The 27,555-nt window shown below is 38.3% G+C and overlaps 1 protein-coding gene across 1 annotated transcript in view; it reads right to left on the bottom strand.

Moving 5' to 3' along the window:
- The window catches only part of GAK (cyclin G associated kinase), a 68,408-nt gene that overhangs the window by 12,791 nt on the left and 28,062 nt on the right, over window positions 1-27,555 (bottom strand). The window contains exons 12-23 of the mRNA XM_059491881.1: window positions 24,304-24,353; window positions 24,069-24,217; window positions 20,213-20,335; window positions 17,304-17,437; window positions 16,127-16,321; window positions 15,460-15,577; window positions 12,983-13,062; window positions 12,447-12,640; window positions 10,430-10,588; window positions 9,212-9,676; window positions 7,076-7,246; window positions 292-426 (exon numbers count right to left, since the gene is read on the bottom strand). Coding sequence (XP_059347864.1) covers window positions 292-426; window positions 7,076-7,246; window positions 9,212-9,676; window positions 10,430-10,588; window positions 12,447-12,640; window positions 12,983-13,062; window positions 15,460-15,577; window positions 16,127-16,321; window positions 17,304-17,437; window positions 20,213-20,335; window positions 24,069-24,217; window positions 24,304-24,353 — 1,973 coding nt within the window. The remainder of the gene's footprint in view (window positions 1-291; window positions 427-7,075; window positions 7,247-9,211; window positions 9,677-10,429; window positions 10,589-12,446; window positions 12,641-12,982; window positions 13,063-15,459; window positions 15,578-16,126; window positions 16,322-17,303; window positions 17,438-20,212; window positions 20,336-24,068; window positions 24,218-24,303; window positions 24,354-27,555) is intronic.

A 27,555-nucleotide genomic window follows, 5' to 3' on the forward strand; every position in this document is an offset into this window, starting at 1 on the left:
GTCTGTTTGGAAATTGAGTCAAAGAATAAAAATAGTATCGACACAACACCTCATGCAAACTTCCCCAAAACTCTACTTCACAACACCTTTTCCCATTACAAGAATCACCATTACTGTAGAGAACTGAAACAATTTAATTCCTGTGTCTTGAACTTTAATTACAAGTGTCTTACTAAAGGAGCATTTAAGCAGCAAAGCAAAAATGCACGAAGACACGTTCAGCAGTTTCAGGTGATTAAACTGACCCAGTCTGGAGTATTCCTCTAATGGAAAAAGTTAATATCATAATACCTTCACAAACAGGCTTCAGCTGTGGTGATGCTACACTGCTGGTTGTTGAGGAATCTGCCCAAGAATCCCACCCACTTAAGAGATCTGGGTGGCTTGTAGATGATGATATTTTAGGTGGTTCTGGTGTCAAATTGCCTACAGAAGAAAAAAGAAATGTTTTCATGTTTAAGAAAACCATAATAATAGTATATATATTTGCCAATACCAACAGAATGTGCATCACATTGTCAGCTACACAGCTTGCTTAAATCTCTTGGTAACAATCTCAAACAGGACTCAGAAGGGTTGTATCACTGGAATTCTTCCATTTCTATTTTAAAACATCCCACGCACTGCATAGATAAGATATTTTCATGCACAGGCAATGCTATGAATTCAACAGCTTAGGTCCCCTGACCGAAAGGACTAGCTCAGGTACAGATCTAAGGCATACTGCTGTTCCTGACAACACAGCTGGTAAGCAGAAAGCAGCAGTGCTCCATGAATGGTGCTCTTTATCACTCAGCAGTCTGGGTGCTACACAGGTGAAGCCAGGTCACTTCAAAATGCAGGTTTACCTAACTCAGCCTGCTTGTGACAAAGGGGCCTCTTGGCCAACTAATACACTCTTTGAGGTGTAACACACAAATGAATGCACACAATCGAAGAGCAGGATACAGGAAGAGTGATTTTTTTCTGGGAAGAGGTTAAGAATCTCTAGCTGCATGGATAAAAACCACTTTTCTATACACCATGACATCTAAATGAAATTGTCGTATTTAAAAGCATCCAAGAGTGCTGCCACCAACTCCTGGAAAATGTCATATCCCATTTAAAGGTATTATAACTGACATCCCTGACACTTGCGAATTATTCCCCACTTACACAATCACACAAACTATGAGGTGAGCTATCCTCAGAATGAGAAATGCTATGCATGGAACACTCAAAACTGCATGCCAGCTCGGAGCATTCTCCTTAGCAGAGCTTGTGGATACTCATAGTGAAGCAGGACAGCTTTTGAATGTAACTACTTTAATGCTATAACAACTGTCAGTGCAACAGGGAGAGGGGATATTTCAGTAAAGCACATTTAGTGGTGTTCTAAGACATTTCACAGACATAGGGTCGACCCAGCCATCCTTACAAAAGCAGTAACATTCTGAGGTTTTGAAAATCTCAGCTACTACAGGACAGCCTTTCACTTGTCTCAGCACCTCAGCTTTACATTCTAAATATTAGCATCAAATCCTCTTAATTAAGGAAATAATTAGAAGGAAATTAAACACCCCTATAGTACCTCAAGCTACTAATAAAATTTATAATTAGATCTTACAGCTGCAAAGTGAGCACATCAAATACTGTGCAACAAATATCTGCTGAAAGCCTGTATTACAGCACTACTCTCTGCTGCATGTGAGGGAAAACATCAGAATACAACACAAGAAGTACCCACCATTTCCAGCCCTTTCTCCACACCCAAGCTTCATCTCCCTGCCTCTGAAACCATGGAAGAAACAATACATATTGGTGGCAATACTCGGGACCCCAGCTATCCACTAAACCACAGTGTCGCTGGCTACAAATCAACACCTGTTCATCGGCTTAGAACTTTGTTGTATCATATTCCACTCCCAAAAGTTAAGCGGGCCTTCAATTACTACCAATATTGATTTTTAGGCCAGAAATTATTTTGTTCTACAGTCTCTGCTATTAAAGGTCTTTTTACAGGAGCATAATAAAATTAACACTATCATATGAAATTAACTACTATGAAAACAAATTGAGAGAAACAAGAACAAATTAAATTACAGATGAATGCATTTGAAGGATTGAGAACATACTATGGGAATGAGCTGTTTTATAACAGTTGGCTTAAGAGAAGTCAAGTTCATTGCCTCCCCCACGCTGAACTAAGCAGGAAGTAGCCTACTGCTACATACACCGGTAAATTCACTATTAATAGTAAAAGCTCATATACAACCACTACACTTAACAGAAAAATCTGAAACAATGCAATGTACAACATACTGAACAGATAACCCATTCCTCCTGAAACTTATGCTATCTTCTTTTTAATTCTACAATGTGGGCATTTTGTTGGATTTTAACATCAAGAAAAAGCATTATCAACTTTCTGACTTTGATATTTTGACTTCTACATATTCTGAAAAGGTATGATAAAACCATGCTGAATCTCTATTTTTGTAGCTGACACACTGCAATTCATACAAGCACACTAAGAGAAAGGAGCAGAACTCCTAAAGAAATGGTAAAACATGAACTATAGCTCAATATTCCAAAAATGGAAGCAATTAAGATGATGAACATGCAGACCCAAACCTGGTTGTCTCATATTAAAAATCCCTAGCCATACAGCAATGAACCACTGGAGGTCTCGGCAAAGAACGCTGTCCTTTACTAGCACTGCTCAAACCAAGCCAGGATGCAAGAATAAGTTCGTGGTAATCAGATCATACTTTCCAGCTTCCCAAAATAAGAGACCTGCATTTTACTACACACAGCTTCACATAAGGTTTTCTTTATTTAACTTGTCATGTCTACAGGAAATCTTTTAATCACAGACAACAGGATTTTCTGTGAACCAAGAGGCTGGTTTAGTATGACGCAAGGTTTTTTTAACCTTATCTAAAGTCTGTCTGAGAACTCAAGTTCACAGAAACTAACTTCTCCTCAGGAGAAAACTACACTGATCACTCAGGTTTCTTTTGACCACCTTCCAAATCTCCTGCTATCTTTGAGGGAAGTATATCTTGACTCAGCCTGTATTAAAGATGATCTGCTACTTAAAAATACAGAAGAAAATTAAGTTACATCGTTAAAACACAGCTGTATAGCAGCAACAGTACAACATTTTCCTATTACAGGATAGAATGACTTAAAAGACCAGATACTGTGTAAGAACTATCTTTCATTTTAAAACTGCTATGATTTTAAATTTTAAGCCAACATCTGAGAAATACAAGGTTAAAGTTCCACGTCTTGAATTTCTGTTCACTGAAACATCTTTTCTCCTGGTACCTATAGTAGTTTAGTAATCATTTACTGACAAATAAACTTATCCATCACTAAAATTTCATTCTAGACACTTACAAGTGCTCCAACAGTAGAGTCATCAAATTTCATTACTGCAGCTTATTTTGAATGGTCACTGCCATTACTACTAATTTATTTTTAGTTTAAGAATTTTCTCCCTTTTAATGATCTTATGTTTTCACATAAGATCACTTCTGCTCACTTAACACAGTTCTTCTGAATATGTCAGTTGAGAACATGTTCTTATTTTTCCTTTTTTCTCCAGTTACTAGTGATCCTGTCCTTTCAGTAGTCAAAAAATCACATTAAGTGCAACATAATCATTAATATGCCTTACTTACTTGATAAAATTGATACCTGTAACTGGATAGAATGCTAAAGGCTCAAATACATACATCCTTCAGCTAAACACACATAGCAGCTCTCATTTGAAAGATAAACATAAAGGAGTATGAAATATTACCCCAGTTCCTCCACTTCCATACAGTTTTTAAAGACTGCATTTCAATAGAGAAATATAGGGAAATCAACGTAAAAGAGCAGGCTGAAGAGAAAATGGGTACATTTTAAGTATCTTTTCCTATGTTGACAGAAAGCTTCGGAAATTACATTAAAATAGCAGGTATCCTAATAAAGTTACCAGGCTGCAAGTTATCAAATAAAATTAGGAGTAAGAACAAAACAATAAGCATTGAAGTCAGATGTAAAAATATTCCTTTTTTTCCTCTACTTGCTCAAATGTTGTTAACAGCTGACTATTGATGGTGATCTCCTTAAGGCTGCAGATAAACATTTAGTGAACAGAAATCCATATTTTATTTTTCCCACTTTAATTTAATACATAAGAGGTTTTTCTGTGTCCTCTCTGATAATAGGGTGTGGTACTATTCAACTTGGAGAAAAGAACCAGGAACATTCTTATAAATATGTAAAAATATTTCATGTGAAGAAACAAAAAAAGACTGAGACACACTCTTCTCTGTGCTGCCCACTGGAAGGACAAGAGGCAATAGGGCACAAACTTAAACACAGGGAACTCCATTAAAAAATACTTTCTTTCCTCTAAGATCTCCCCAAACCTGGCATAGGTTGCCCAGCTGTGGAGTCTATAGTGTTGGAAATGCTAAAAACCAGAAAGGACATGACACAGTCCTGAACAGCCCACTCTACATGACATGCTTTGAGCACATCAGCTAGAGAATCTCCTCTTGAGAGGTCTCGCCCCTCCAGTGAGGCAGATTTTGGCTAAGGTCATAAAATATGCTGAGCTACCAGGGAACCACAAGGATCACAGTGTCTAGCTTCTGGCTCTGCAAAGGACAGCCCCAAGAATCACACCATGTGCCTGAGTGTGTTTTTCAAACATTTCTGGAACTCTTGTCAGGCTGGTGCTGTGAACACTTCCCACTGTTCCAGTGCTCAGCCAGCCTCTGGGTCCTTTTCCTAATATCCAACCTAAATGTTCCCTAACACAACTACCGGCCATTCCCTTGGGTCCTGTCACTGGTCACCACAGAGATCAGATCATTGCAGACCCCTCCTCTTTCCCTCACAAGGAAGTTGATGACTGCAATGAGGTTTGCCCACAGTTTCTTCTTCTCCAGGAAAAACAGACCAAGTGACCTCAGCTGCTCCTCATTAGCCTTCCCCTTAAGGCTCTTCACCATACTCATGGCCCTTCTTTGGACAGTCTCTAATGGCTTAGTGTCTATTTTTATATTGGGGCACCCAAAACTGCCCCCAGCACTCGAGGTGAGGCAGCCCCAGCACAGAGCAGAGTGGGACAATCCCCTCTCTAGCCTAGCTGCTGATGCTGTGCCTGATGCACCTAAGGACATGCTTGGCCCTCCTGGCTGCCGGGGAACTGCTGATTCATTCAAGCTGCCATCAACCAGAACCCCCAGGTTCCTTTCCATGGTGCTCCTCCCCAGCATTTCATTCCCCAGTCTGCCTGCATCCAGGTTTCCCCATCCCAGGTGCAGAATCTGGTGGAAATAATGCTCCACAGATCAGTATTGATCAAATCTACTTTTAAGCAAAATATTTATCTTTGGTAACCTTACACAGGGACAGCAATAGTGGCATAAAGCTGACATTATACAAGTACACAACTGAAACACATGGCTCTTTCTATCTACAGGAAAGAACAAAAACATTGCAAAGGAGGCAGCAAGTGAAATCTCAGCAGAATCAATCACAGCTGGAATATAATGATTAATAATATGATAGAGAGGGCAAGCAGCTGAGTAGCCTTTTATTTCAAAGAGGAAGCCCTTCTCTCAGTCAGACAAATGATGCATTTTTTTCTGTATAGTTTATCTGTATCTAACACTCAGACCGCATCACTCAGATGCAGGGTCAACTAGAGCAACTGCTAAACAAAGAGGGGCAAGTCAAAGCTGCACGCAATAAGCCCTGGGAAGAAATCACTAGATTCAGGAAAAGGTGTGTGATACCACCATTCCTAGCTACTTGCACATTGTAAGTAGGTGTCTGCATGAGAAGAGACCTGGGCTTTTCTGTGGGACACAGCTAGCTCCAACAGACTGACCACAAGCCACAGCTGAGCTTCCCAAACTAGATGTCTTTGGGAAAACATGTTTTCCCAAAAAATACAGCCCAGTAGCTGTAAGAGAAGGGACAGATATGACAGAAACAGCTCTGCAGACGTTAAGGTAGGTGGAGAAGGAGGGGGAAGAGGTGCTCCAGATGCCAGAGCAGAGATCGCCCTGCAACACATATAAAAAACCATAGAAGAACAAATATTCACACTGCAGCCTGTGGAGTACCCTACACAGGTGGATATGTCCTCAATGAAGCCACAACCATGGAGAGCAGCCCACACAGCAGCAGGTTCCTGGCAGGACCTGCAGTGCCTGGGAGAACCATATCCCTATAGCAATCTCTTCCTAAAGGACTGCATCCTACACAGAGCTGTGCTCTTAAAAGACTGTATCCTATGGGAAGCACCTATACAGAAAGTGGGACTGAGAGTACAGCAGAGAAGAGCCCTCAGACTGATCACAACCCATACCCCTATGGAGAGAACCCACACTTTTCTTTGAAAGTCATATTTTTAAAAACTTAAACACTAGTAGCTCTACCACTCCACCATTTCTGCAAATGTCTGTTTCTCCTTAAAGAATGATGGGAACACTGAATATATCACAAAGATTTTTGTTTAAAGATTAACAGATTTTAAAATAAATGCATGAGGAAAAGGCTTCGCCAAGAATATATCAGAGAAATGAAACAAATAAGATTAGAGTATTACATAATGTACTTTGTAAGTATATTAGCAGAATACATTCAGGTCAGGAAGGTGCACATTAGCCTCAGCCTGCACTTTAGAACTGGCTATATTATAACTTGACTTGCTCATTTGTCTTCCAAGGTTTCCAGAAAATCTTTAAAACCTAAATACAGTCAACACAGCACACTATCCTCTACAAATTAAGTTTCCAGATATTTGGGTATCCTCAGTTATTAGATCATTGAGAGGACACTCCAACTCCTAACATATGGTTAGCAATTCTAGAAATCCTGTCACATCATAAATAATAGCATGACATTATACAGCAAACACCTGCTTCTTGGTGCATTTACATCTGTACTTCCAGAGTACAAAGCTAATTAAAACAGCAATCACAACAAGTGGATCTATCAAGACACTAATCCACTAAGCTGAAAGACAAATGCACAGAAGAGAAGAAACTGTTGAGAAACAGAACACCAGAAGCACACTTACCTAAATTTAAGAAATCTGAGCTGGAAGAAGGTGGAAGTGAACTTTGTGTGGAAGGAACTGTATTAGCTGTAGATGTTGAGGTTGGATGAAGGAAGTCCCCAAAGAGGTCTGGACCAGACAGGGCTTGATTCTCTGAGCTTGATGACATTGTGAATGGATCAAATGGATCGGCTAAAAAATAAGCAGAAAACAAAATTATCTCATGACAAACTGTAGAATAAATGAAGTTGAAAAAGCCTTACTCCTCAGATGGCACAGACAAGAAGCAAAGCTCATGCTAGTACCTGCAGCAGCCTTCAGTCAATTTTGTGTGGCAAAGACTAACCACCCATTCCTTTCTCTAGACAAATGAACTTTCACGTGGTACAAAAAGGGTCCCTCAGCCATACATAATATGAACAGCTACGTCTTCTAAAGCATCAAGACTCCATACAATTCAACAACATTGTTAATTTCATCCATTTAAGACACATCTTAAGTTTGTGTGACCAGTTGACACGCAGAAGAATTACATTCATTAAATACTCAGTTTGAAGAATACTAGGTTTGAAGAAAACGGACTATTACACTATTAAAAAGAATATGAAGTAAAATGTTCATACTACCATTCAGACTTGAAGGCATTGGCGATTCTGGGGCAGAAAACACGTCAACCCAAGAATGAAAACCAACAGAAGTAAGACTTCTGCAGGTCTCTAGTGACCCCAGTGAAGAAAAAACTAACTGGAAGAGTATTTATAGTCAGCATGGAGTAACATGTGACAGTCAGCTGGAATCAGGGCTTTAGATATTCCTGTTTCTGCTGCCCTCTAGGGTCAAAACCCCTGAAGAGCCCAGGGAGTCCTGCCAGATTCACTCAGAAGCTGAAGAGAAGGAATAATCCTGCTGTAATACCCCAACACATCCTCAGCTAATGACCACATTGTACAGGACTCAACAACATTTCAAGCAAATATACTACAGCATCATACATAAACAAAACCTCAAGTTTGTTGTGCAAGCCAAAATACAACAGTGGCCAAATATTCTCACTTCTGCAAGTATCTCTCTTAATACAATTCAATGAAATACACTGAATGAGAATGACTACAAGAATGCAATATACACATGACTACTGATAAAATGTTTCACACAACACCTGTGGCTAAAGAAAGATAACGTAATCAAGGTTTTGTTTGATAGAATTCTACCTATGTAAAAACGGTAAATTACAATTATTCTTCCCTGACCACAGTAACAAAGTTCAATAGTGAAGTGCCTCAAAATAAAAAAACATCTTGAACCATCTAAATGCTCTGTGGAAAATACTTCTAGTTGTCTATAGATTAAAGCTTTTAGTACCTATGAATTATCTTTGTGCAAACAAACAAAACCTTGTAATGGTTTCCTAGATTATGTGAGTAATATTCCCAGAAATCTCACCATTAACTTTAGGCAGAGAATTGTTATTCCCAAAAAGTGACAAAGAGATGAGCATCCACTGGTGAGAGGAACAGAATCTCTGAACTAAAGCACCCTGCTTAAATACCAAATAGACAGCACTACATAGCATTCTCTTTAAGGATACAGACTTGCCAACAACATCATTAAAACCAGCAAGAAAATGTCTTTTAGCAGTATCATTATCCTACTGATTTGAACAATAATCTACAGGATTTACAGTTGCTCAGCAGTCTCATGTGATTAACGCTTAAAAATCCCACGCAGACATTTGACCTAAGCAGCATAGTTCTGTACATCTAATGCCATTGCTTTACATAAAGTTCAAGTTATGAGAAGTCTATGCCTTAATAAGGAAAGTTATGGATTTAGAAAAGGATCGAGCATGCAACATTCATATGGGAAAGCTAAGAATTCCTTAAGATACTGAGTTCCTTTGAAATGGAAAATTCGTTAGTTTTCCATTTACAAAAGTTTAAAGTTAACAGGATACTGGCAACATAACAGAATATCTGGGTAACGTACAGGAACTTCTTCATGCAGAAGTAACACCTGTTCTATTCATAGTCTTGCTACAGACTGACATGTCTTCACCATTCACCATCTTGAAACACAGTACTTATTTTCTAAGCACAATGCAAGCAGCAGTTTTCATGTGTTGCCCATGTGACAAGTGCTGTTATTAAACTCACATACCTGAAGACACAGCTGCTGCTGAAGATGAACCCTGAGTAGCAGCTGGACGCTGACTGCTGAAAAAGAAATCTGTTCCTTGTCCAAGAAGATCTCCAGTGGGCTCATTTGAAACCTGTGACACACTGCTCACAAACAGATTGTTCAACAAGTCAGCATTACTTGATGAAGAGTTTATTTCTGAGATAGGTTGTTTCTGTTCTGCTGAAATGTCAGAATCTAGTCCCAGCAAGTCTACATTCTCTTCAGGAAGAGATTTTTGTAATGGTGCAGATGGAGATTCAAAACTGGCTTCAAAAAGCAACTCTCCTTCTGGAGTAGAGTCTTTCTCATCAACTGCACTTCCTTCATCTGGAAATGTTGGGAACTCCTCATCTGAAGGATCACTCTCTTCCCTGTCATCAGACAGCTGAACACAATCATTTTTAGATGAGCTGTCTTCTATTCCACTTTCTGGAGTTTTTCCTTCTTGAATAGGAAAAAAAAAAAAAAAAGAGTAACATCTTTAAATAACCAGCATTATTCTTTTGACTCAGGTAAGAGAAACTTTCATGGTGACAGCATACGAAGTTAATTCCTAACTAACCACAACTCATATAAGAACTGATGAAAAAGGAACTACATGCTCCTGCTACCTCTTTGTACAGGACAGACAAAGGAGCAGCTGACTACCATATCTGACACTCCACAGATAGGTATTACAAATTTTTTCAAAAAAAGACTGACTTGGACATTCACTTCAGATCACTATGTCTCTTAGAGCTGACAAGATTTCTCAGTAACTGATGAACTCAATAAAAGCATAAGGAGCTGCTGACATTTTTAACAACAAAGCAGCAACCAGAAAAGAGAGTTACACGTGTGCGATAAAATTACATTTTCTTAGTCCTACTTACTGATATGGACCCCACTGGCTAATCTACTTTGTTTCCTCTGTTCCTCAGCCAAAGTGGAGCTGTGTGAGTGAAAAGCTTCCTTGCAGATCTTTAAGGTTAAGATTTTTACAGAAAAAGAAAAATTTAGCTCACCAAACCCCTTTACTTGGTGTTTATCCAAATGAAGGAGAATAACCGCTTGTTACTCTATAGAGCTCACTCTTTAAATAGCTCTCCTTGTGGTTAGTGAATTAGAGACTTTTACTGCCTAAGAAGGCTTAAGCATTCACTGGAAGGCATACAAGACAAACATAAACCACACAGTACTTCAGAGGAAAACCTGTACCTTTCCAGTCCAGAGAGTGAAAGAAGTTGTTTGCATCAGTACTACCGCTGTGAGGGGATTCTGTATCAGTAGGTGCACTTTCTGAAGACTGCTCCAACTGGGATGCCTCTGCTTCATACTGTGCAGTTGAACCTGGCTGTCTAGGCAACTCTGGTTTCCCTATAAAACAGAATTTAAGGCAGAGCCCATAGAGAGAAACTTCTCAATCCTCCACATGGCAGCTGATACTTGTCTTTCAAGCTGACTGCTGTAGGAAGACAATTATTATCTCCAATCTATTGCTCGGCAATTGCAAATTCCTGCCCCCACCATCTCTGAAATTAGCATTAACTTCTTTTCAGCTGCAAAAACTGGTAAAACCCAGTTTTGAACTAGGACATTAAATCAGAATCATAAAATAAATCTCAAGCATTCTATTTACATTTGTAGGAAAATGTAATTAACACCTCACTTGTACCAAGCATCCCCTAGAACATTCAAGAGCTATGAACAGTATCTGCAATAAGAGACAGAAAAACACAAATGCAGCTATGGAAAAACCCAGAATATGCAAAGCCAGTGAAGAACATGGACTAAAGACAACTAAAGAAGAATATGGATAAAAAAGGGGCGGTACACTGTATGATGCTATTAACTGCTTCTTATATTTCTTATTTTACTGAAATCAGGTATCAAGTGATTCTTGTGTAATATTCAGTTGTGCTGTTACCTACTGCTGTATGACCTCTAAAAACCCCAAGTTTCTTCAAGACAAATGAAGAAGACTTCCTAAATTAGTTAATATTCATCCACTGTTTGAAAAAAATGGATGGACAGCTGGGATAAACCTATTTGTCTAAATTTAAATACACAACTGGGAGAGCACTTTTTCACTCTCCTTCCACATTCTCAGCAGTAGCTTAGAGATACTGAAAACATATATGAAAGATCATAATTAATGGAAGAGTAAATTCAATTTTAATGGCAAGTATATTTAAAATCAGTTCACAGCACTTACTTTTGTCCTATTCCCTTTCCACCAATCTTAAGAAATACTTTCAGTGTAATTTGAAATCCTTACATTTCCTGTATCAATCAGAAAATGGAAGCGACTTAAGAAAATAAGAGTAACTTTACAGAACCCCATCATCAATGATGATGTAAAGTTAAACACCTTAGCTTTAGAGATCTGATAATTGTGTTCACAGTAGGATTAAGCTAAGTTAAATAGAAAATTGCCTAAATCATAATACAAACAACACATATCCTGCTTGAAAGAAATAAAGGCCAGCAGCAACTATCTTGTATGAAAAAAATGTACTTGAGATGTACCATATTAACAGCACAGGGTGAGATCTCGTATCACTAAAATCACCACAGTAATCTTTGTCATGCTTCTTTATCCTCAAAACACAGAGAAGGCTTAAGAGCCTGAATGAAAATGTCAAAGCTAATCACTGATACCAGGAGAAGAAGAAAGATACTGAACAGCATTAACTGCAACTAATGCAGGCGTCTACAGATAAAGACAAATACAGATAATAAAATAGTGTCTGCTGGAACATATTAGGAAAAGTGCAGGAAACTAATTACAACATTACATGGCTATGCATAAGAATGTTGATAAAAACATTCTTACCTAAAACCATTTGTGAGGAATGCTCACATAATTTTAAGTGAAATGATACTGGTGCCAGTTTAGCCAAATAAACCCTCTTCAAGACATTGTGCCTACAAATACTGACTGTTACAATCCCATTTGCTAAAAGTCCCTCCTGCAAATGGCCTATAGCTCTGTAAGCTATGAAACCAAGCACATGTAAGCACAGTAGAATTAAGACAAGCATAATTACAATCCTCATTACTGGAGGATAACTTAAGCTCCTCCATACAATGCATATTTTTAACTGATATTTACAAAAAAAACCCTTTCTGATTTCTTTCAATTAATGGATCATCAAAAATTAAACAAAAGCTTCAAACACTAAGTACATTGAAAACCTTCTCACATTCTCTAGTTTTTCAATGGATTCATTACCAAATTTTGATAAAATCTCTTGCTGTTCCTCTCGGGTGGAGAAGAGGATCTTGGGATTCAGTCCTTTTATATTCATGTTATCCCAAGGTGGCTGTTCACAGCTGGGCCTATCTCTGGGCTCCACCTCTACTTCCAGATTGACTTGAAACAAATCAGGGTATTTCTCTTGTATGTCACAGGCATCCAGATCATATCTGTAAAGACACAGACAAGAAGTTTCTTGACACTGAAGGCTAACTGGATTAGATCTACTACAGTCCAAAACAAAACTCCAAAGCAATTAATATAAGACATTAAAAATGCTGTGTTTGTTTACTTTTCCCATCTTAAACAGGTGGTATTTTTGTACATTGTTTGTATAATGAACAATACATCTCGTTTCCTTAAGGTGAGTAAAAAAAGACTCTTATTGCAATCAAAGTCATCTACTTCCTCAACTGACTATATTTCCTCTCCCAGTATATGTTGATGTTTGGCAGGTTAAGCAGTTTCAAAGACAATTTCTTCCAGTCTCCTACAAAAAGATGTCAACATACTTGGCAAATTTCACTGTAGTGGCATTTCGGGGCACAAAGCCTGTATGGAACTGAATCTGAAACATCTTCATTGAAGCCATCTGTTGAAAACAAGAAACAGGAAACTGTATAAATCCACACGAACAGTATGTACAGTGTTCTGCCTTTAACATAATGCAAAGTATTATCAGTATTAAAATATTTTGAAGTACTTGCTTTGCTACAAAAAATTCCATTTAATTACAAGTATACTTTATCTTGAAAGATTTAAATGCATTTGAGATAGAACATAAATAGATCTATTACCAGCATTAACAAACCAAAAGACCTTCAGTCAGGTATGTCTCATCACTAACCTCAAAACAGACTATCAAAGTCTAAAGTATTTACAGATCCTGTTGTGGAGGCTAAAACTGTATAATCCTTGTTCCTTTTCTGAACAGCATATGCTCAGGAAAATCCATTGTGCAATATGCCAGCCAAGAAATACATGTACATCACATACAAAGGAATAGATTTAAAACAGTTTTAAATGTACCACATTTAAAAGGACACTTCAGAAAGCATTCAAGGAGGTTTTTTTGTACAACTTCAAGTCAGCCATTCATTCCAGACAGAATTGTAGGGCTTTTGTCAACTGACTCATTTTAATCACTCAACTGTTTACAGATAAACCACTTTCCCATGCCTGATGGGAATATGAGTGTCCAGAAATATGCTACTATAGAATATTCAGGTAGCTCCTGATCTTGCACAAATCCAAATTACAGCTCACTGATCAATGCAGCCTGTATTTGTTTCCTAGCCTTAGTCGCGACATCTGTGATATAGCATTGCCAGTCCTTACAAAGAAGTCACGCAGTAGTAGTCCAGAAAATGTTATAACAATACTGAATTATGAAAGCTTTCCTCATAAATGAGTATTTCCTGAACATCATAACCAGAAACGAAATAATAGAAAAAGCATTGCCACAGATTAAGGACGATGATTCTTCCCCTCTATTCAGAACCAGTGAAGCCTCAGCTGTAATTGCAATGCCCAGTTCTGGGCTCCTTAGTACAGGAGAGACATGGACATACTGGAGAGAGCTCCTCTGATTCATCCATCCCTACCATCACTTTCCTAGAAGTTAAACTGAACTCTCTCTCTCTCTCTAATTAGCTGTGAGAAAGTAGAAGACATTCATAACACCCAACTCTAAATATAGTAGAAATCTTGAAATGTGGTGGTTAATCTCTGAAAGAGATCGGCAGAGAACTTTAGGGGGCGACTTACGGCACATAAAACTAAGGACACATTGAATATTGTTCCATCAAACCTCCAAACCCAGATCATCACACACACTGTTGATGCATCATTTGTTACAGCTGACAGCTGAGAAAATTCTAGTCTTTTCTATCAGCGAATAAATGCCAGAGAAACCACATCAAAGAAACTCTATCATGAATAAAAGTGAGATGGTACAAGAAGTATAACCTAGCCTTGGCTAAATTTGGTCAGTTTTATGCCTTTCTCCTGATGACCTTGAACAATACAGTAGTTATTTTTGCGCATTAAGGAATCATTTCACTGATTTTAAGTCAGTGAAAGTCATTAATAATAATTTCATTTTAGTTTTAAGGTATTTTGGAAGATCTTGTTGAACATGACAAGATTCGATACCTTCCTACTCACAAAGCAGACAGAAAAAACCAGGAGGAAACCAATTTCAGTGAACACTAACTATGTATGAATACACATGTATGTCCCACATGTACCAAAACTGGCTGAAAAATTGTCTTGTCAATTTCCAGAAACCTCCAAGCTCTAAACTTTGTGCTATCTGTCCTTATCTTTTACATGGATTTCTAAGTTTAATTGGTTACTTATCTGGAAAAAAAAGAACATGGTTGTCTTTTAAAAAATTTGAAGACAGGCTTCATTAACAAGATTTTTGTGATCTTGCAATACAGTTGCATCCATAGTTGAATTAAAAAAGGAAATATGCATTCTCCCTAGTAGAACAAAGACAAGTAATAAAATCAGCTACAAAAATGGAACCTGACTTTAGAAATAGCCTATAAAACCACATGGATTTTTCTGCCTGTTCTGTACCGGCAGTCTCTGGAATCCCACTTTTCTGCTGAGTGGTATATTTCCTTTGTTTGCAGTTTGTGTGCACAGAATTAAAAAGTTCTGGCTTGTTGTGCAACTTAACAGATAATAATTCCTGCCTCAAAAAAAACTGGCTGGGGAGTTTCCCTAGAAATATAACAATTACCAGTATTGAAGTACTTTCTGGAAATGCTTATAAAAGCATCTACATGTACAACATTGGGAGTGGACAGTCTCAGAAGGCTTGAAAAGGTTGAATTCACAAGTGAATGAAAACCTCAAACATTTTTCTGAACAAAGAATAGTAAATAAAGCAAAGTACTCAGTAGATAACTAGTAGGTTACAAAACTGCAACCAAAAAAACCCCACATCTTCCATTCAGGCTCTTAAATTCATCATTACCTTGGCTTGTAGTCGTCCTCCTAGAGTTGACCTGGCGTGATAGATCACAATGAGAACATCTCCTTGGACTGTTATACCCAATGGGATTACCGCTTTCCCATCTTCAATTTTAAACTCCCTAAAGGAGAAAAAAACCATAATCATAGCCAATTTAGTTTAAAAAGAGATTAAATAGTGTATTGCTTTAGCCTGCTTTCTCTAAGGCCTTCAGTAGGTGGAAAGCTACAAGGACTTCAGTATTCTCTCATTTTTCTTGTCTATGATTACCCACATCCAGCAGTGTTAGTACGATTTACAACTGTGCAGACACCAGAGCTGTACAGGGGCTTATAAGCAGTCACCTTGCAGCTGACATGCCTGGGGGATCCTTAAAGTTTCCATGACTGAGACATGATGTTATGCTCAGCACAAGTACATTACGGATCAATGTTCCCAGTCTTGCATCACATGGAGTGAGAAGAGAGTCTGGCTCAGTGCCTTGCAGTGCCCAGTGTGCCACCCCAGCATCAGCCCCACTGTTCTGCAGGACCAGCTGCTCTAACAAGCACATTCATGATTCACTTTCGAGACCAGCTAAAAGGGTACACGGGAATCTAGAAACACGTAAATGCTAGAATCCAGAAAAACATAACTTGCTGTTTCAGAGCAAGTCATAGTCTGTACTTACTTCATTTTGTCATATTCCTGGGAGGTAGTGGCTACTCTCTCATCTCCCACATAAACCTCACAAAAAGGCCTGCAGCCATTACGCTGCTTACTGAAAAGCGGAACGGGAGTCATGACAATTGATCTGACAAGGATGGGCTTGCTGTGAGGAATAATGGGTTCTTCAGCCATCATGTCACACATGTACTCAATGTATCTGCCAAAACCAGAGGATACTCATTTAGTCAGAGCACAAAATTCTAAGAAATGGGTGAACACATAAGCAAGTTACATCTTACTCAGTCACTAAGCATTGTTAACAGTGAAACAGTGGGAACATTCACCACCACCTCCAGCAAACAGATTTTCAAATCTGAAAAAGGTTCTGTAGCTTTACATATAATGACTTGTAAAATAAACTAGTCACTATTTCAAAAGGTCTTAAAATGCTAATCTAGGAGAACTATTTATTTTGTATCTTATACATAATAGATCACTTAAATCTCCCGAAAGGGTTTAAATTTGTCCTGATTATTATATCTTATTTTGTGGAGAACCCCTTAAGTATACATTAAGTAAATGTGTACAAAAACATAAGCTGTCCTTTATACTGAATTAATACTTTATTTCCCATCCTTCAAAATCTAATTGTTTTTTTTAGGAAACAACCTTACTACCACTGTCACTTGTTATTCATACTTTACAGTTATAAGATCTATCAAATTAAGTAAAATAAACAGTTTAAAACATTTGCCAAAGTATGTGCAAGTTGCCTCTGCATGCACTCCCAAAAAAAAGGCACACTAGGCATTTTTACTGCATTGACAAAAATAATTTCTGGTATTCCCTCAGAGCTTGCAGTGCTGTGACATAATAAAACCTATTGTAATAAACTAGGAAACATGAAATAAGTCTTACACATGTGGAAGAGGATTTTATAATTAAGAAAGCATTCAAAAGCTCTGCACACCCATGTTTTCACTCTTAACATTTCTTCTCCACAGGGTATATTTGACCTATTTCTGATGGGTACTTACAGGCTAAGAAAATTCAGAACTCCCTTTAATTCATGATACAGCAAAGTACTTGGAAACACATGTTTGAACACAGACATTATTGAAATAATTTATCTTTCTAAAGACATCCTATACCATATTCAGAATTGAATAACTACTTGCTTCATGAGTCTCTTACAGTACCTTTTATGAGAAGGCCAAATGCCAGGTGGACAGCGTTTCATACTGAACATATAAACAGCAGCTTCAGCAGTAGTGAAGAGACGACAAAAACACAGAAAAGAACAGACTACAACAGCAGATGCTGCTCTTCCATCCTAGTAAAAAAAAAAAAAGTAGCTTTGTTAGTAAATCTAGTGGAAAAAGCATTATCCAAGTTACTGAAGAACATCCCACTATGTATCCCATATCCTATCATTATTCAATGTCATGATGTCCTAAGTCTAGTGCTGTTATTTGATTTGAAGTTTGTAGCTGAGTGTGAAAGGTTTTCATTTAACTTCCACACCATACAAAAGATGTTATGTAATACTTTCTTGTTCAAATGTGAATAACTACTTTAGCTTAACACTATTTGAAATTTTCAGTTTATATTCTTTACCCTACTGTCACTAATACCCATTTTTTAGGTTTGTTTCCTGGCTGCTATCTGAAATCCCAGAACACTGCTATTTTTGACTGATAGACATGGACTACTGCTACAAGAAAAGTACAAAGGCTCAGAAGAACTAAACCACACTAAACTCTTTAGACTGCTGTCTAAAATTGTTAAGAAACAAAGAGAAAGAGATTAAAACTAGCTTCTTTCTGCAGGAATCCCCGCTACACACATATCCCAGATACATCCCTGTATTATAAAAGGCAGAAGATTTTTGGAAGAGATAATGGTTGACAGAAGAGGCCTTCTCCAGGTTCGTTGGCTAGCATCATGGAACAGAATTTTTATCATTCATTTCTTAAAGTTCTGGTGTACACTTTACATCACATCTGGCACAAAGCCATGTATATATATAAAAGTTTGCCTCACATGTGAGGAAAAGAAATGAGTTAAGTACCTTGAACAAAACAACTCAAGGGAAAGATGTTACAGAAACTGGTGCTAGATCATCACACTTCTTCTTATCTACTCGACCAGCAATCGTGTGACACCGAGGTATCACATTACTACAGAATTAGATGCCTAACCTCACAGCAGCACTGAAAATTATACTGACTTTCAGGAGCTGACATCAACTGGCTTTTTACTTTCAGAACACTAGAAAACTCACAAATATGGTTTGTCAGATTAACAAATCCTGGGTTTGACTCTGATAGTGATATTCCCTATTGATGGCTATACAGAATCACAGAATTTCTAGGTTGGAAGAGACCTTCAAGATCATTGAGTCCAACCCATGTTCTAACACCTCAACTAGATCATGGCACCAAGTGCCACATCCAGTCTTTTTTTAAACACATCGAGGGATGGTGACTCCACCACCTCCCTGGGTAGATGATTCCAGCATTTGGCCACTCTTTCTGTAAAATACTTCCTCCTTAATTCTAGCCTGTATCTCCCTTGGTGCAGCTTGAGACTGTGTCCTCTTGTTCTGTCTGTTGTTGCCCGGAGAAAGAGACCGACCCCCAGCTCACCACAGCCACCCTTCAGGAAGTTCAAGAGGGTGATAAGGTCACCTCTGAGTCTCCTTTTCTCCAGGCTGAACAACCCTACCTCCCTCAGTCGTTGCTCATATGGCTTGTGCTCCAAGCCCCTCACCAGCCTCGTTGCCTCCTCTGGACACGCTCAAGCATCTCAGCATCCCTCCTAAACTGAGGGCCCAGAGCTGGACACAGCACTCAGGGTGTGGCCTCACCAGTGCTGAGTACAGGGGCAGAATGACCTCCCTGCTCCTGCTGGCCACACCGTTCCTGACACAGGCCAGGATGCCATTGGCCTTCTTGGCCCCCAGGGCACACTGCTGGCTCATGTCCAGCCGGCTGTGGACCAGCACCCCCAGGTCCCTTTCCACCTGAGCACTGTCCAGCCACACCGTTCCTAGCTTATATCGTTGCAGGGGGTTATTGTGGCCAAAGTGCAGGACTCGGCACTTGGACTTATTGAACTTCATCCCATTAGATTCTGCCCATCCATCCAACGATTCCAAGTCCCTCTGCAAAGCCCTCTGTCCCTCTAACAGATCAACACACACTCCCAACTTAGTGTCATCTGCAAATTTGCTAATAAAGGACTCTAAACCCTCATCCATGTCATCAATAAAAATATTAAACAGAACTGGCCCCAGCACAGACCCCTGAGGGATACCACTGGTGACTGGCTGCCAGCTGGATGCAGCACCATTCCCCAGCACTCTCTGGGCCCGGCCATGCAGCCAGAGAGGTTTTGAATGCTTTTCAGCAGCATTGCAAGTATTGCCACATAGCCACATTTTGTTTTTTACTTTGCAGCAAAAGAAGAAGGTCAAAATTTCACCTGCAATTCTCTTAAACAAATGCAAGAGTGACCTAATTTTCAAATTCTGAGCAAAGCATTCTTTAAATTTATTCCTCCCCCTACCATGTTTAACATGAGAAGGCTCTATAGACAGTTTTATTGCTTTTTTTAGTTATATCAAAATTAATAATATTTTGGAGAATAGTGAAATCTACAGAGCAATCTGCTGCCAGCAAAAGCAGGTAGACCAGAAGTCTTACAGTCAGTTTCTGAAATTCTGTAGGTACAGATTACATTCTAAATGGACAATAATGGGATATGCAGTGTACACCCATCTATCACACAGAAAACAAAAAATGGAGCAAATACTGAAACACATAGAGTGGATTTTTTTTTTCTTCCAAAGGATACTTTCCCTTAATACTGCCTGTATACTGCCTTCCACTCTAAATGCAAGTAAGCAATGGCTACATTAACATACCAATTTCCCTAAGGAGAAAATTGACGCAACTTCCCTACGAACACAGCAGGAAGGAGTTGACCCTGGGGCATCCAGTAAAGAAAGCCAGTAGCAATCACAAACTGAATGAATACCAGGATCCTTCTTCACAATTTAAAGCTCTATTGAATAAAGCACTTCAGACATAAACCAATTTCTTACAAGGCAATGCACAATGCAAACATTTTTCTGGTCTTGTTTCAGCCATAAATGCATGTTCTTGCATATGCTATAGAGATTCTGAAGATTTGGTGCTCGTCTTGCTGGCCAGCCACATTCAGAAACCTGCAGTGAGAGAGACAAGAGATGTGAGAAACAGTATAATATTGACACATATACAGAACCTGGGTTATGCAAATGTCTACAAGGCAATTTTACACTTGAATGCCACCTTCATGATGAAATTAAGAAAGACACTCGAGAAAAGCAGTGTTACAAAGTGTAAACATCACAAAGAAGTGCAATAAAACTTCAGTTCTGTCTACAAATCTGCTGCACAAGAAGTATAAAGAACTCAGATCACTACCTGAAATATTCTCAGAGCAAGGAGTAAAATAAAACAGCTTTCAACTTAATTTGTGCACATACACTTAAGCAAATAAAAAGCAAAAAAAACCAACCAGCCAACCAAAACAAAAACAACAAAAAAAAAAAACCAAAACCAAAAATCCCACCAAACCAACAACGAAAAAAACCACCAAAAACCAAAAAAAAAACCCAACAACAGAAAGATTAGGCTTCTTTTAATATTTGTCCTTTGTTCAAAGAGCTTGAGTGGTTCATTAATATTCCATTTACAATTACTGCTTCAAAACACTAATAAAAAATCAGCTTCACTGCTAAGAATCTATATCCTTAAAACCAACTGTCCAGTAAGGATATAGGATATGAAACTTGATTCTTGGGGCACTTGAAACACCTAAAGAGTTAGATATATTAAGAATTGAAAAGCAAGTTACAAATGAAGCCTTTTGTATTTGTTTTTAGTCTCAACCGCAATTGTCAGATATTGAAGACCAAGTTTTCCTATCAGCAGTATGTCTTCCTATCTAAAGAGTTCAAGGGTTATTCTGATATAAATTACCTGAACTGATTATCACAAAAAACTGTGTTTGTGCCAAGCACAGGAAAAAGGACTGAAATAAACAGTGTAAGTGTCTTCATTGTACCCTTGTATTTAAATTTAAAAATAAGGCCATTTCAGAAAGAATCCCTTTGCAACTGATTTAAATTGCACATTCCTTTTTTAGTGCAAGTTTATGCAAAGTCACCAGTAAACAAAGAAAAGCTAAGGCAAAAAGTCCTTTATATCCCTGTTCACCACAGGATTCAATGTGGGCTTCAGTACATCTCAAATATTACAACAGTAGTGTGTGCAGGTTTCAGCTGGAGTAATTTTGTCCATAGCAACTAAATGAGGCTGTGTTTTGCGAGGGAACCAATTTGTATTTGTGACGGAACCTAGTGTTGATAACACAGGGATTTTTTTTTATTGGTAAGCACAGCTTAGATAGAGCTAATGTCGTGTCTGCCTCTCACATCAGCTCACCAACAAGCAGGCTTGGCATGCACAAGAGGGAGGGGACACAGCCAGGACAAGTGACCCCAGCTAACCAAAGGAATATTCCATAACACAGGACATCATGCTCAACCCATAAATCTGTGGGAAAAAGAATGGAAGGGGAAACATTCAGAGTGACGGCATTTGTCTTCTGAAGGAATTATAATGCATGATGGAGCCCTGTGTTCCTGTACACCTGCCTGCCCATGGAAAAAGGTGGATAAATTCCTTGTTTTGCTTTGCTTGTACCTGAGGGTTTTGCTTTACTTTTAAACTGCTTTTATTTCAACCCATGAGTTCTTACTTTCACCTTGTGATTCCCTCCCCATTTCTACCAGGGAGGAATAAGCAAGCAGCTTGGTTGCTGGCTCAAGTTAAATCACAACACTCCAAAAGAATCAAATTGAAGTGTTGCAGCTTCAGACCAGAACACAGCCTAAAATAAGTGTATTCAAAAATGCAAAAAGTACTGACTTTTTTCCTTTTAATCTACCATTTACTTTCCACTCAAACACTAGGTTTCCTACAAGATGTAACAAAAACAACATTACCTTCTGTTTTTTAGCTGTGTTTACAGCTCTAAATGTCCTGACAATTAGCAGAATTATGGATAGTGCCCAAACTCTCAGAGCAATCCATTCCAAAAAGGACTCAAAACTATCAGAGAAGCTAGTTTCAAAAGTACCATTAATTTTAACTAAGATTAAAGAAAATTGTAGAAGATCCATACAGATAGAAAACAGCAAGGAACTAGTAATATGTAATTTCATAAATACCTTCTAAGCAAAGTGTCATAATTAAGAATTTTAGAAGCTGCTCTCCTCTGATCACGTTTAAAGGCTTGCCATAATCATCTTTTGCCAGCATTAAAGTAAACCTAAGCTTCTTTAGGTTCCTACATGGCTGCTATCATCCAGCATTGAAAAATTAAGTTAGTCAGCGTTGCTAAACATCTCGATTTCAATAGGCAGGTAATAGTTCCAAATACAATTAGAGTTTGTTTCCAAGTAAAATAACTGCCTTCCTAAATACTCCTAGACAATAAAGTGATCATGAACCTGTAATCTTTCAACTAATTATGACCTACTATGACTTCTGAACAAAACCAAGATCATATTACCATTCTTAGTATCAACACATCAGAAATACCAGGTGTACAGACACCTCAGACTTGCATAACTAAAAAAATCCATTGGTAAGCAAATTCCCAGTCACAGAATTTATCATTCCATAAGCAGAGACTGATCACTTTGCAGGATGTGGAATAAATCAGTTCACCACACCAGTTCTCTGACTTTCCAGCAATCTAGTGCTAAAAAGAATTGCTGAACATTTTGCTTTGAGGTACCTGCTACAAAAAATCATGCAGTAGATTTCCTGTGTAATCAAGTTTTTTTGCCTTCCATCTTGAATAGCCTCTACCTGAACTTCATATTGAACCAGATACACATAAAGAAAATGATTGCATTCATCCAAAGAGGCAGTAATGGTTTCTTTCAGGTGTGACAATACTTTATCTTGTTTACAAGGAAACAAAAGAAAGTGATAGCACTAGGAAGAATACTTTAAATATACCTCACCCCAACATTTTAAGTCAGCTCTGGTAATTGAAACAATGCTAAGGATGGCTCTGTATAATAAGGCCCAAAAAGCTTTATTACTCTGTAACTAATAATGGTTCTAGACTCTCTTCTTGGCAGACAGTATTGTGTGGAAGGGGCATGATCACTACAGACAGTTAAGGCACTGGACAACTCCCTACACAGTAACAGTCCCAACTGTTGAGCCAGGACAGTCAAGTTTTACTTAGGGGCAAACACTGAAGCCCAGAATCTTGGCACCAGACAAGATGTTCTCAATACCTTGTTGCTGAATGAGGCAAATGCCTTCATATTAGTATCAGAGAAATTGCCAGGAAGGATAATGGAGGCTCAGCTAAATTACAATACTGAAGATGGTGGGAATAATCAGTCAGCTATGTCTGAGTCATATGGGAGTCAAATAGTATGTAATGGGGCAAAGAGAAACTCCAGTGAACAGGTTATGCAAATCACTATGTCCTTGACAGAGGAAAATGGTAGAATATAGGAGAGATTGAAATTTTAGTAAGACTTTCATTACTTTAAGTATTCTCTACTTAAAGTACTTAAATGTGAAACACATAATGTACATGAGGCATGTTTTCAAAGATAATACTATCCTAGAAAAAACAGACTTTAGTCTGTTTAAGATTAGTAAGATTTTTTAAGATTAAAGATTAGTCTGCTATCAGTTAAGTTTGGTTTTAAAGCAAGGACAAGGAAAACACAGGTAACTCTTTGACCTTGTGTTTGTACTTACTCTTTTGTCATCTTTTTGATTAACCTACTTTAACCTATTTTACAATAAAAATCTAAAGGTATAATGAAAACATTATGTTTCAAGGCCTTTTAGAGAAATACACAAAACTATACAAACCCTGTTATGGAATCTTGAAGGTCTGTATGTTCTTGGAGAGAGATTGTACACAGCATAATGGCCAGGATGTTTAGAGTCCAGACACAACCGCACATCTTCTATATTATTTTTGATGGCAGATTCCACACCTTCAGCTGGAAAGGACATCACTGAAGACAGAACAAACAGCGAGTGAATTTTTTCATGTACTAAGAGCAAAGAAAAATTATGTTTAACAAAGATATAGATATCATACCAGCAATTCTGGAAGTGATATATGATATATCCAAGTCTCCTTTTGCATAACTGAAAGAAAACACATTGGTTTTAATACCGGGACATATAACCATTCAAGCCGAAAGTTAAAAGTCAGAGCTCTCCAGTGGCACCCACCACTATGAACAATGTTTCAATTCTTCCATCTGAGGCTCCTTACATTCACATTTCTAGAGTTTCATAACAGAGCTTTCAGAACAGATACTGTGTTTAAGCAGTTGCTCATTTAAATTAGTTGCACCAAAACCATCTGTGGGTTTTCGTACAGATACCCTTAATCTTTAACTCACTCCTCTAGCCCCTGCTCTCACTGATAAAAATGCACTGAAGGGTGTCAGTTTGAAAACCTAATGATACATTCATGTCTTTAATGAAGAATATCTCAACACCTAAAAGAAAGACTACTAGCTGAACATCTAAGTTTAAATTACATAATGCTGGCATGTTACTATCTATCACAGATGGCCATGCTGCCCAATATCCAAATTCCATATGGGCAGTGTTAAGAACACTTCCCTGTCTAGCCATTCAGGAAGGACTCTGGCAGTCACACTTGAGCCACCACCAGACCTGTCACTGCCAGGACTGAAGCCCCTTTGCAGCTGGAGAGCCAATGGGTGTCCCGCTGGACTCCCTGCACACCCCGCACTCACACAGGCAGACCAGGTCTCCTTACCAGTCGGACCCCAGGCTTCCCATAGCAGAGTCCCAGATCTATGGCTGCCTAAAGTCATTTAATGCTCCTGCAGCAACAGAGTAAGAGCTGGAGCTGCTGCCTCCCAGGAGGAACTCCCAAGAAAGGAAATACTGAGCGTTTACACTCTCACAGTTTATGGGTGCCAAAGTCTGGGCTCTTCCTGCTGAGTCCTTGGCTCCTGCAGTGCCTCAGTGTCCGGTCACCCGTCTGGGTCACAGGCCCCTGTGTCCTTTGCCTTTCCAAACATTGGCAATTCCTGACCTCTTGCCTCAGACTCCCAGCCAGAGCTCAACCTGCAGCTCCCACTGCAGCTGCATCCCGAGCTACCTGCACTCAACACAAAGAGTACAGAATCTCTTTCCTTGTTTAAATAATTCTTACAAAAATTCACTTCCAGAGCTCCCATAAGTGAGCAAGGCATTAGTCATTACTCATCTCTCTCTCATACAACTGTGCACCATTTAAAAGTGCAGGCTTTTCAAAAAAAACCTCCCAGTATACTTAGGTCAATTCCCTGCACCTTTACTTAATCATCCACACTATATCAACAATTAACTAATTTAAGACCACTATTACATTTGTTTCCATGGTATCTGCTATGTAGCAGAATGAAATAGCAAGAGAAAAAAACTGAAGAGAGTCAGTGTAGGCCAACAACCTCGAGTATAACTACACAAGTCTGCACTCCTGGACTGGAAAAAAAAAGAACAAAACTCATCAACAGAATTTGATTTAGACTAATGGATGAATTTGATTTACATTACCTTAAATATCTCAGTAGCCTATTAACTCCAGAATATTAAAATGTCATTAAAACACTGTGATGCATATTTAATTAATTCAGAGGCACTAACAAAACTTCTGTATCACAACAAAATTTCAAGACACTGCTTAGAAGAGCAAACCTAGGATACTACACCCAAATTTTGAAATATCAAGAAAGAACACGAAGTTTTGATTCTTTACTGCTTGTTAGCAATGGTGGAGGTTAGAGGTACTGATTAAAAATACATATTGTATATATAAATATATATTTAATATTCAAGGATTGTAAGGAAGATTTTGAGATTGGAGAAGAAAAATCTTCTGTATGCAATGCCATTTAACAGTATTTATGCAGAATGGCATAATCAGTGTCCTAGCAATGATAACAACTCACTGTCTCAAACTAAAACCACAAGGGAGTTTGAGTCTCACTAGACATAGCACTAAAAAAAAAAATCAACAAAACCCTCAGCCTTGAGAAACCTTGCATAAGGACGTAGACAAATGGGCACAATTTCAAAATTTTTTGCACCTTTGGAAGGACATATTTCATCATGTAAGCTCAGGTGGTAATCCTGCTGCAGCCAAACCAATTAAGGCAGAAATTTACATTCAGAGCTAATAACGATTGCTTACTAAAATTTGTGATGGCTGTAGCCCTTTACAGAGATGAGAAGAGTCAAATGCTATTTCTGGATTACATCCAACAGTTTCAAGTAAGAAAACATGTAATCATTCTAATATCAATTTTTTTTGGCATCAAGGTAAAGGGCCAACTAATACTGCAGCTGTAGAACACAGAACAATTATCCCTTCAACACTGTAACACCAAGGTTAAGCAGCAACTTGTAACATGGGCACAAAATTATTCAGAGCAAAAAACCAACAGTACTGACACCCATTCCCTTGGGAAGACTTTCAGATAATGACTTCTTACTAACAACACCACTCAACTGAGCTTTGGTTTTCACATTTGTCTAAATTAAAAAGCAACATTAGGAGCATAGATCTCATCATACACACATAGATGTAAGAGTGCAATTTAGTATGTCAACAACAGAGCACAGTATAGTCAACTTAAGCTCTATATTTAGCAGGAGTATTCCAAGTATGTGACTATTACACTGAAAAAGCTTCAGAATTTCTGCATAATTTTAATTAAAATGAAGCTTCTTAGCTGTAAAATTAACACAAGTCTCAAAAAAATCACTATATCCTTGAATTCACTGAACTTTATTCTGAAGATTTCACAGCTATTTCCGTAGTAAGACCTGAACACAAGGTACTCCGTTTTCAGCAGAGTGTTGTATGTCATAATGGTAACTGAGATTTCTTTAAACAGTAAGAAGGTGAAAAAAGCATGTATTCTTCACATTGTTTAAACATTCCTATGCATTTCAAGATAAAATTCTCTGACTAAAAATCACAAATAAGGTCTTTCCTTTCATATCCTTAACAGCAAAAATTTCATTTAGATAGCAGTTTTGCTGGCAGGTTATAACAGAAGAAAAGCATGCAAACATAGACATACATGAAGTGTTTTCAGCCTGTGGTTCAATATGGGAAAACTCTCTGTGTTTTTAAGGGTCTAATTAAACTCAAAAAAAAAAAGTATGATATGACTCCAACATTTAGTACTTATTTGATGATACAGACTTCTTCAAAACTGGGTGTACTTCACTGTGGGACAGGACTAGACTAGTCTAGTCTCTGTAGGGAGGCAGGGGGTTATTTCCTTACCAATAAATGATAGAGGCCTCCAAGAAAGCT

The sequence above is a fragment of the Ammospiza nelsoni genome, chromosome Z (genome assembly GCF_027579445.1).
Source record: "Ammospiza nelsoni isolate bAmmNel1 chromosome Z, bAmmNel1.pri, whole genome shotgun sequence".
In the NCBI taxonomy this organism is placed as follows: domain Eukaryota; kingdom Metazoa; phylum Chordata; class Aves; order Passeriformes; family Passerellidae; genus Ammospiza; species Ammospiza nelsoni.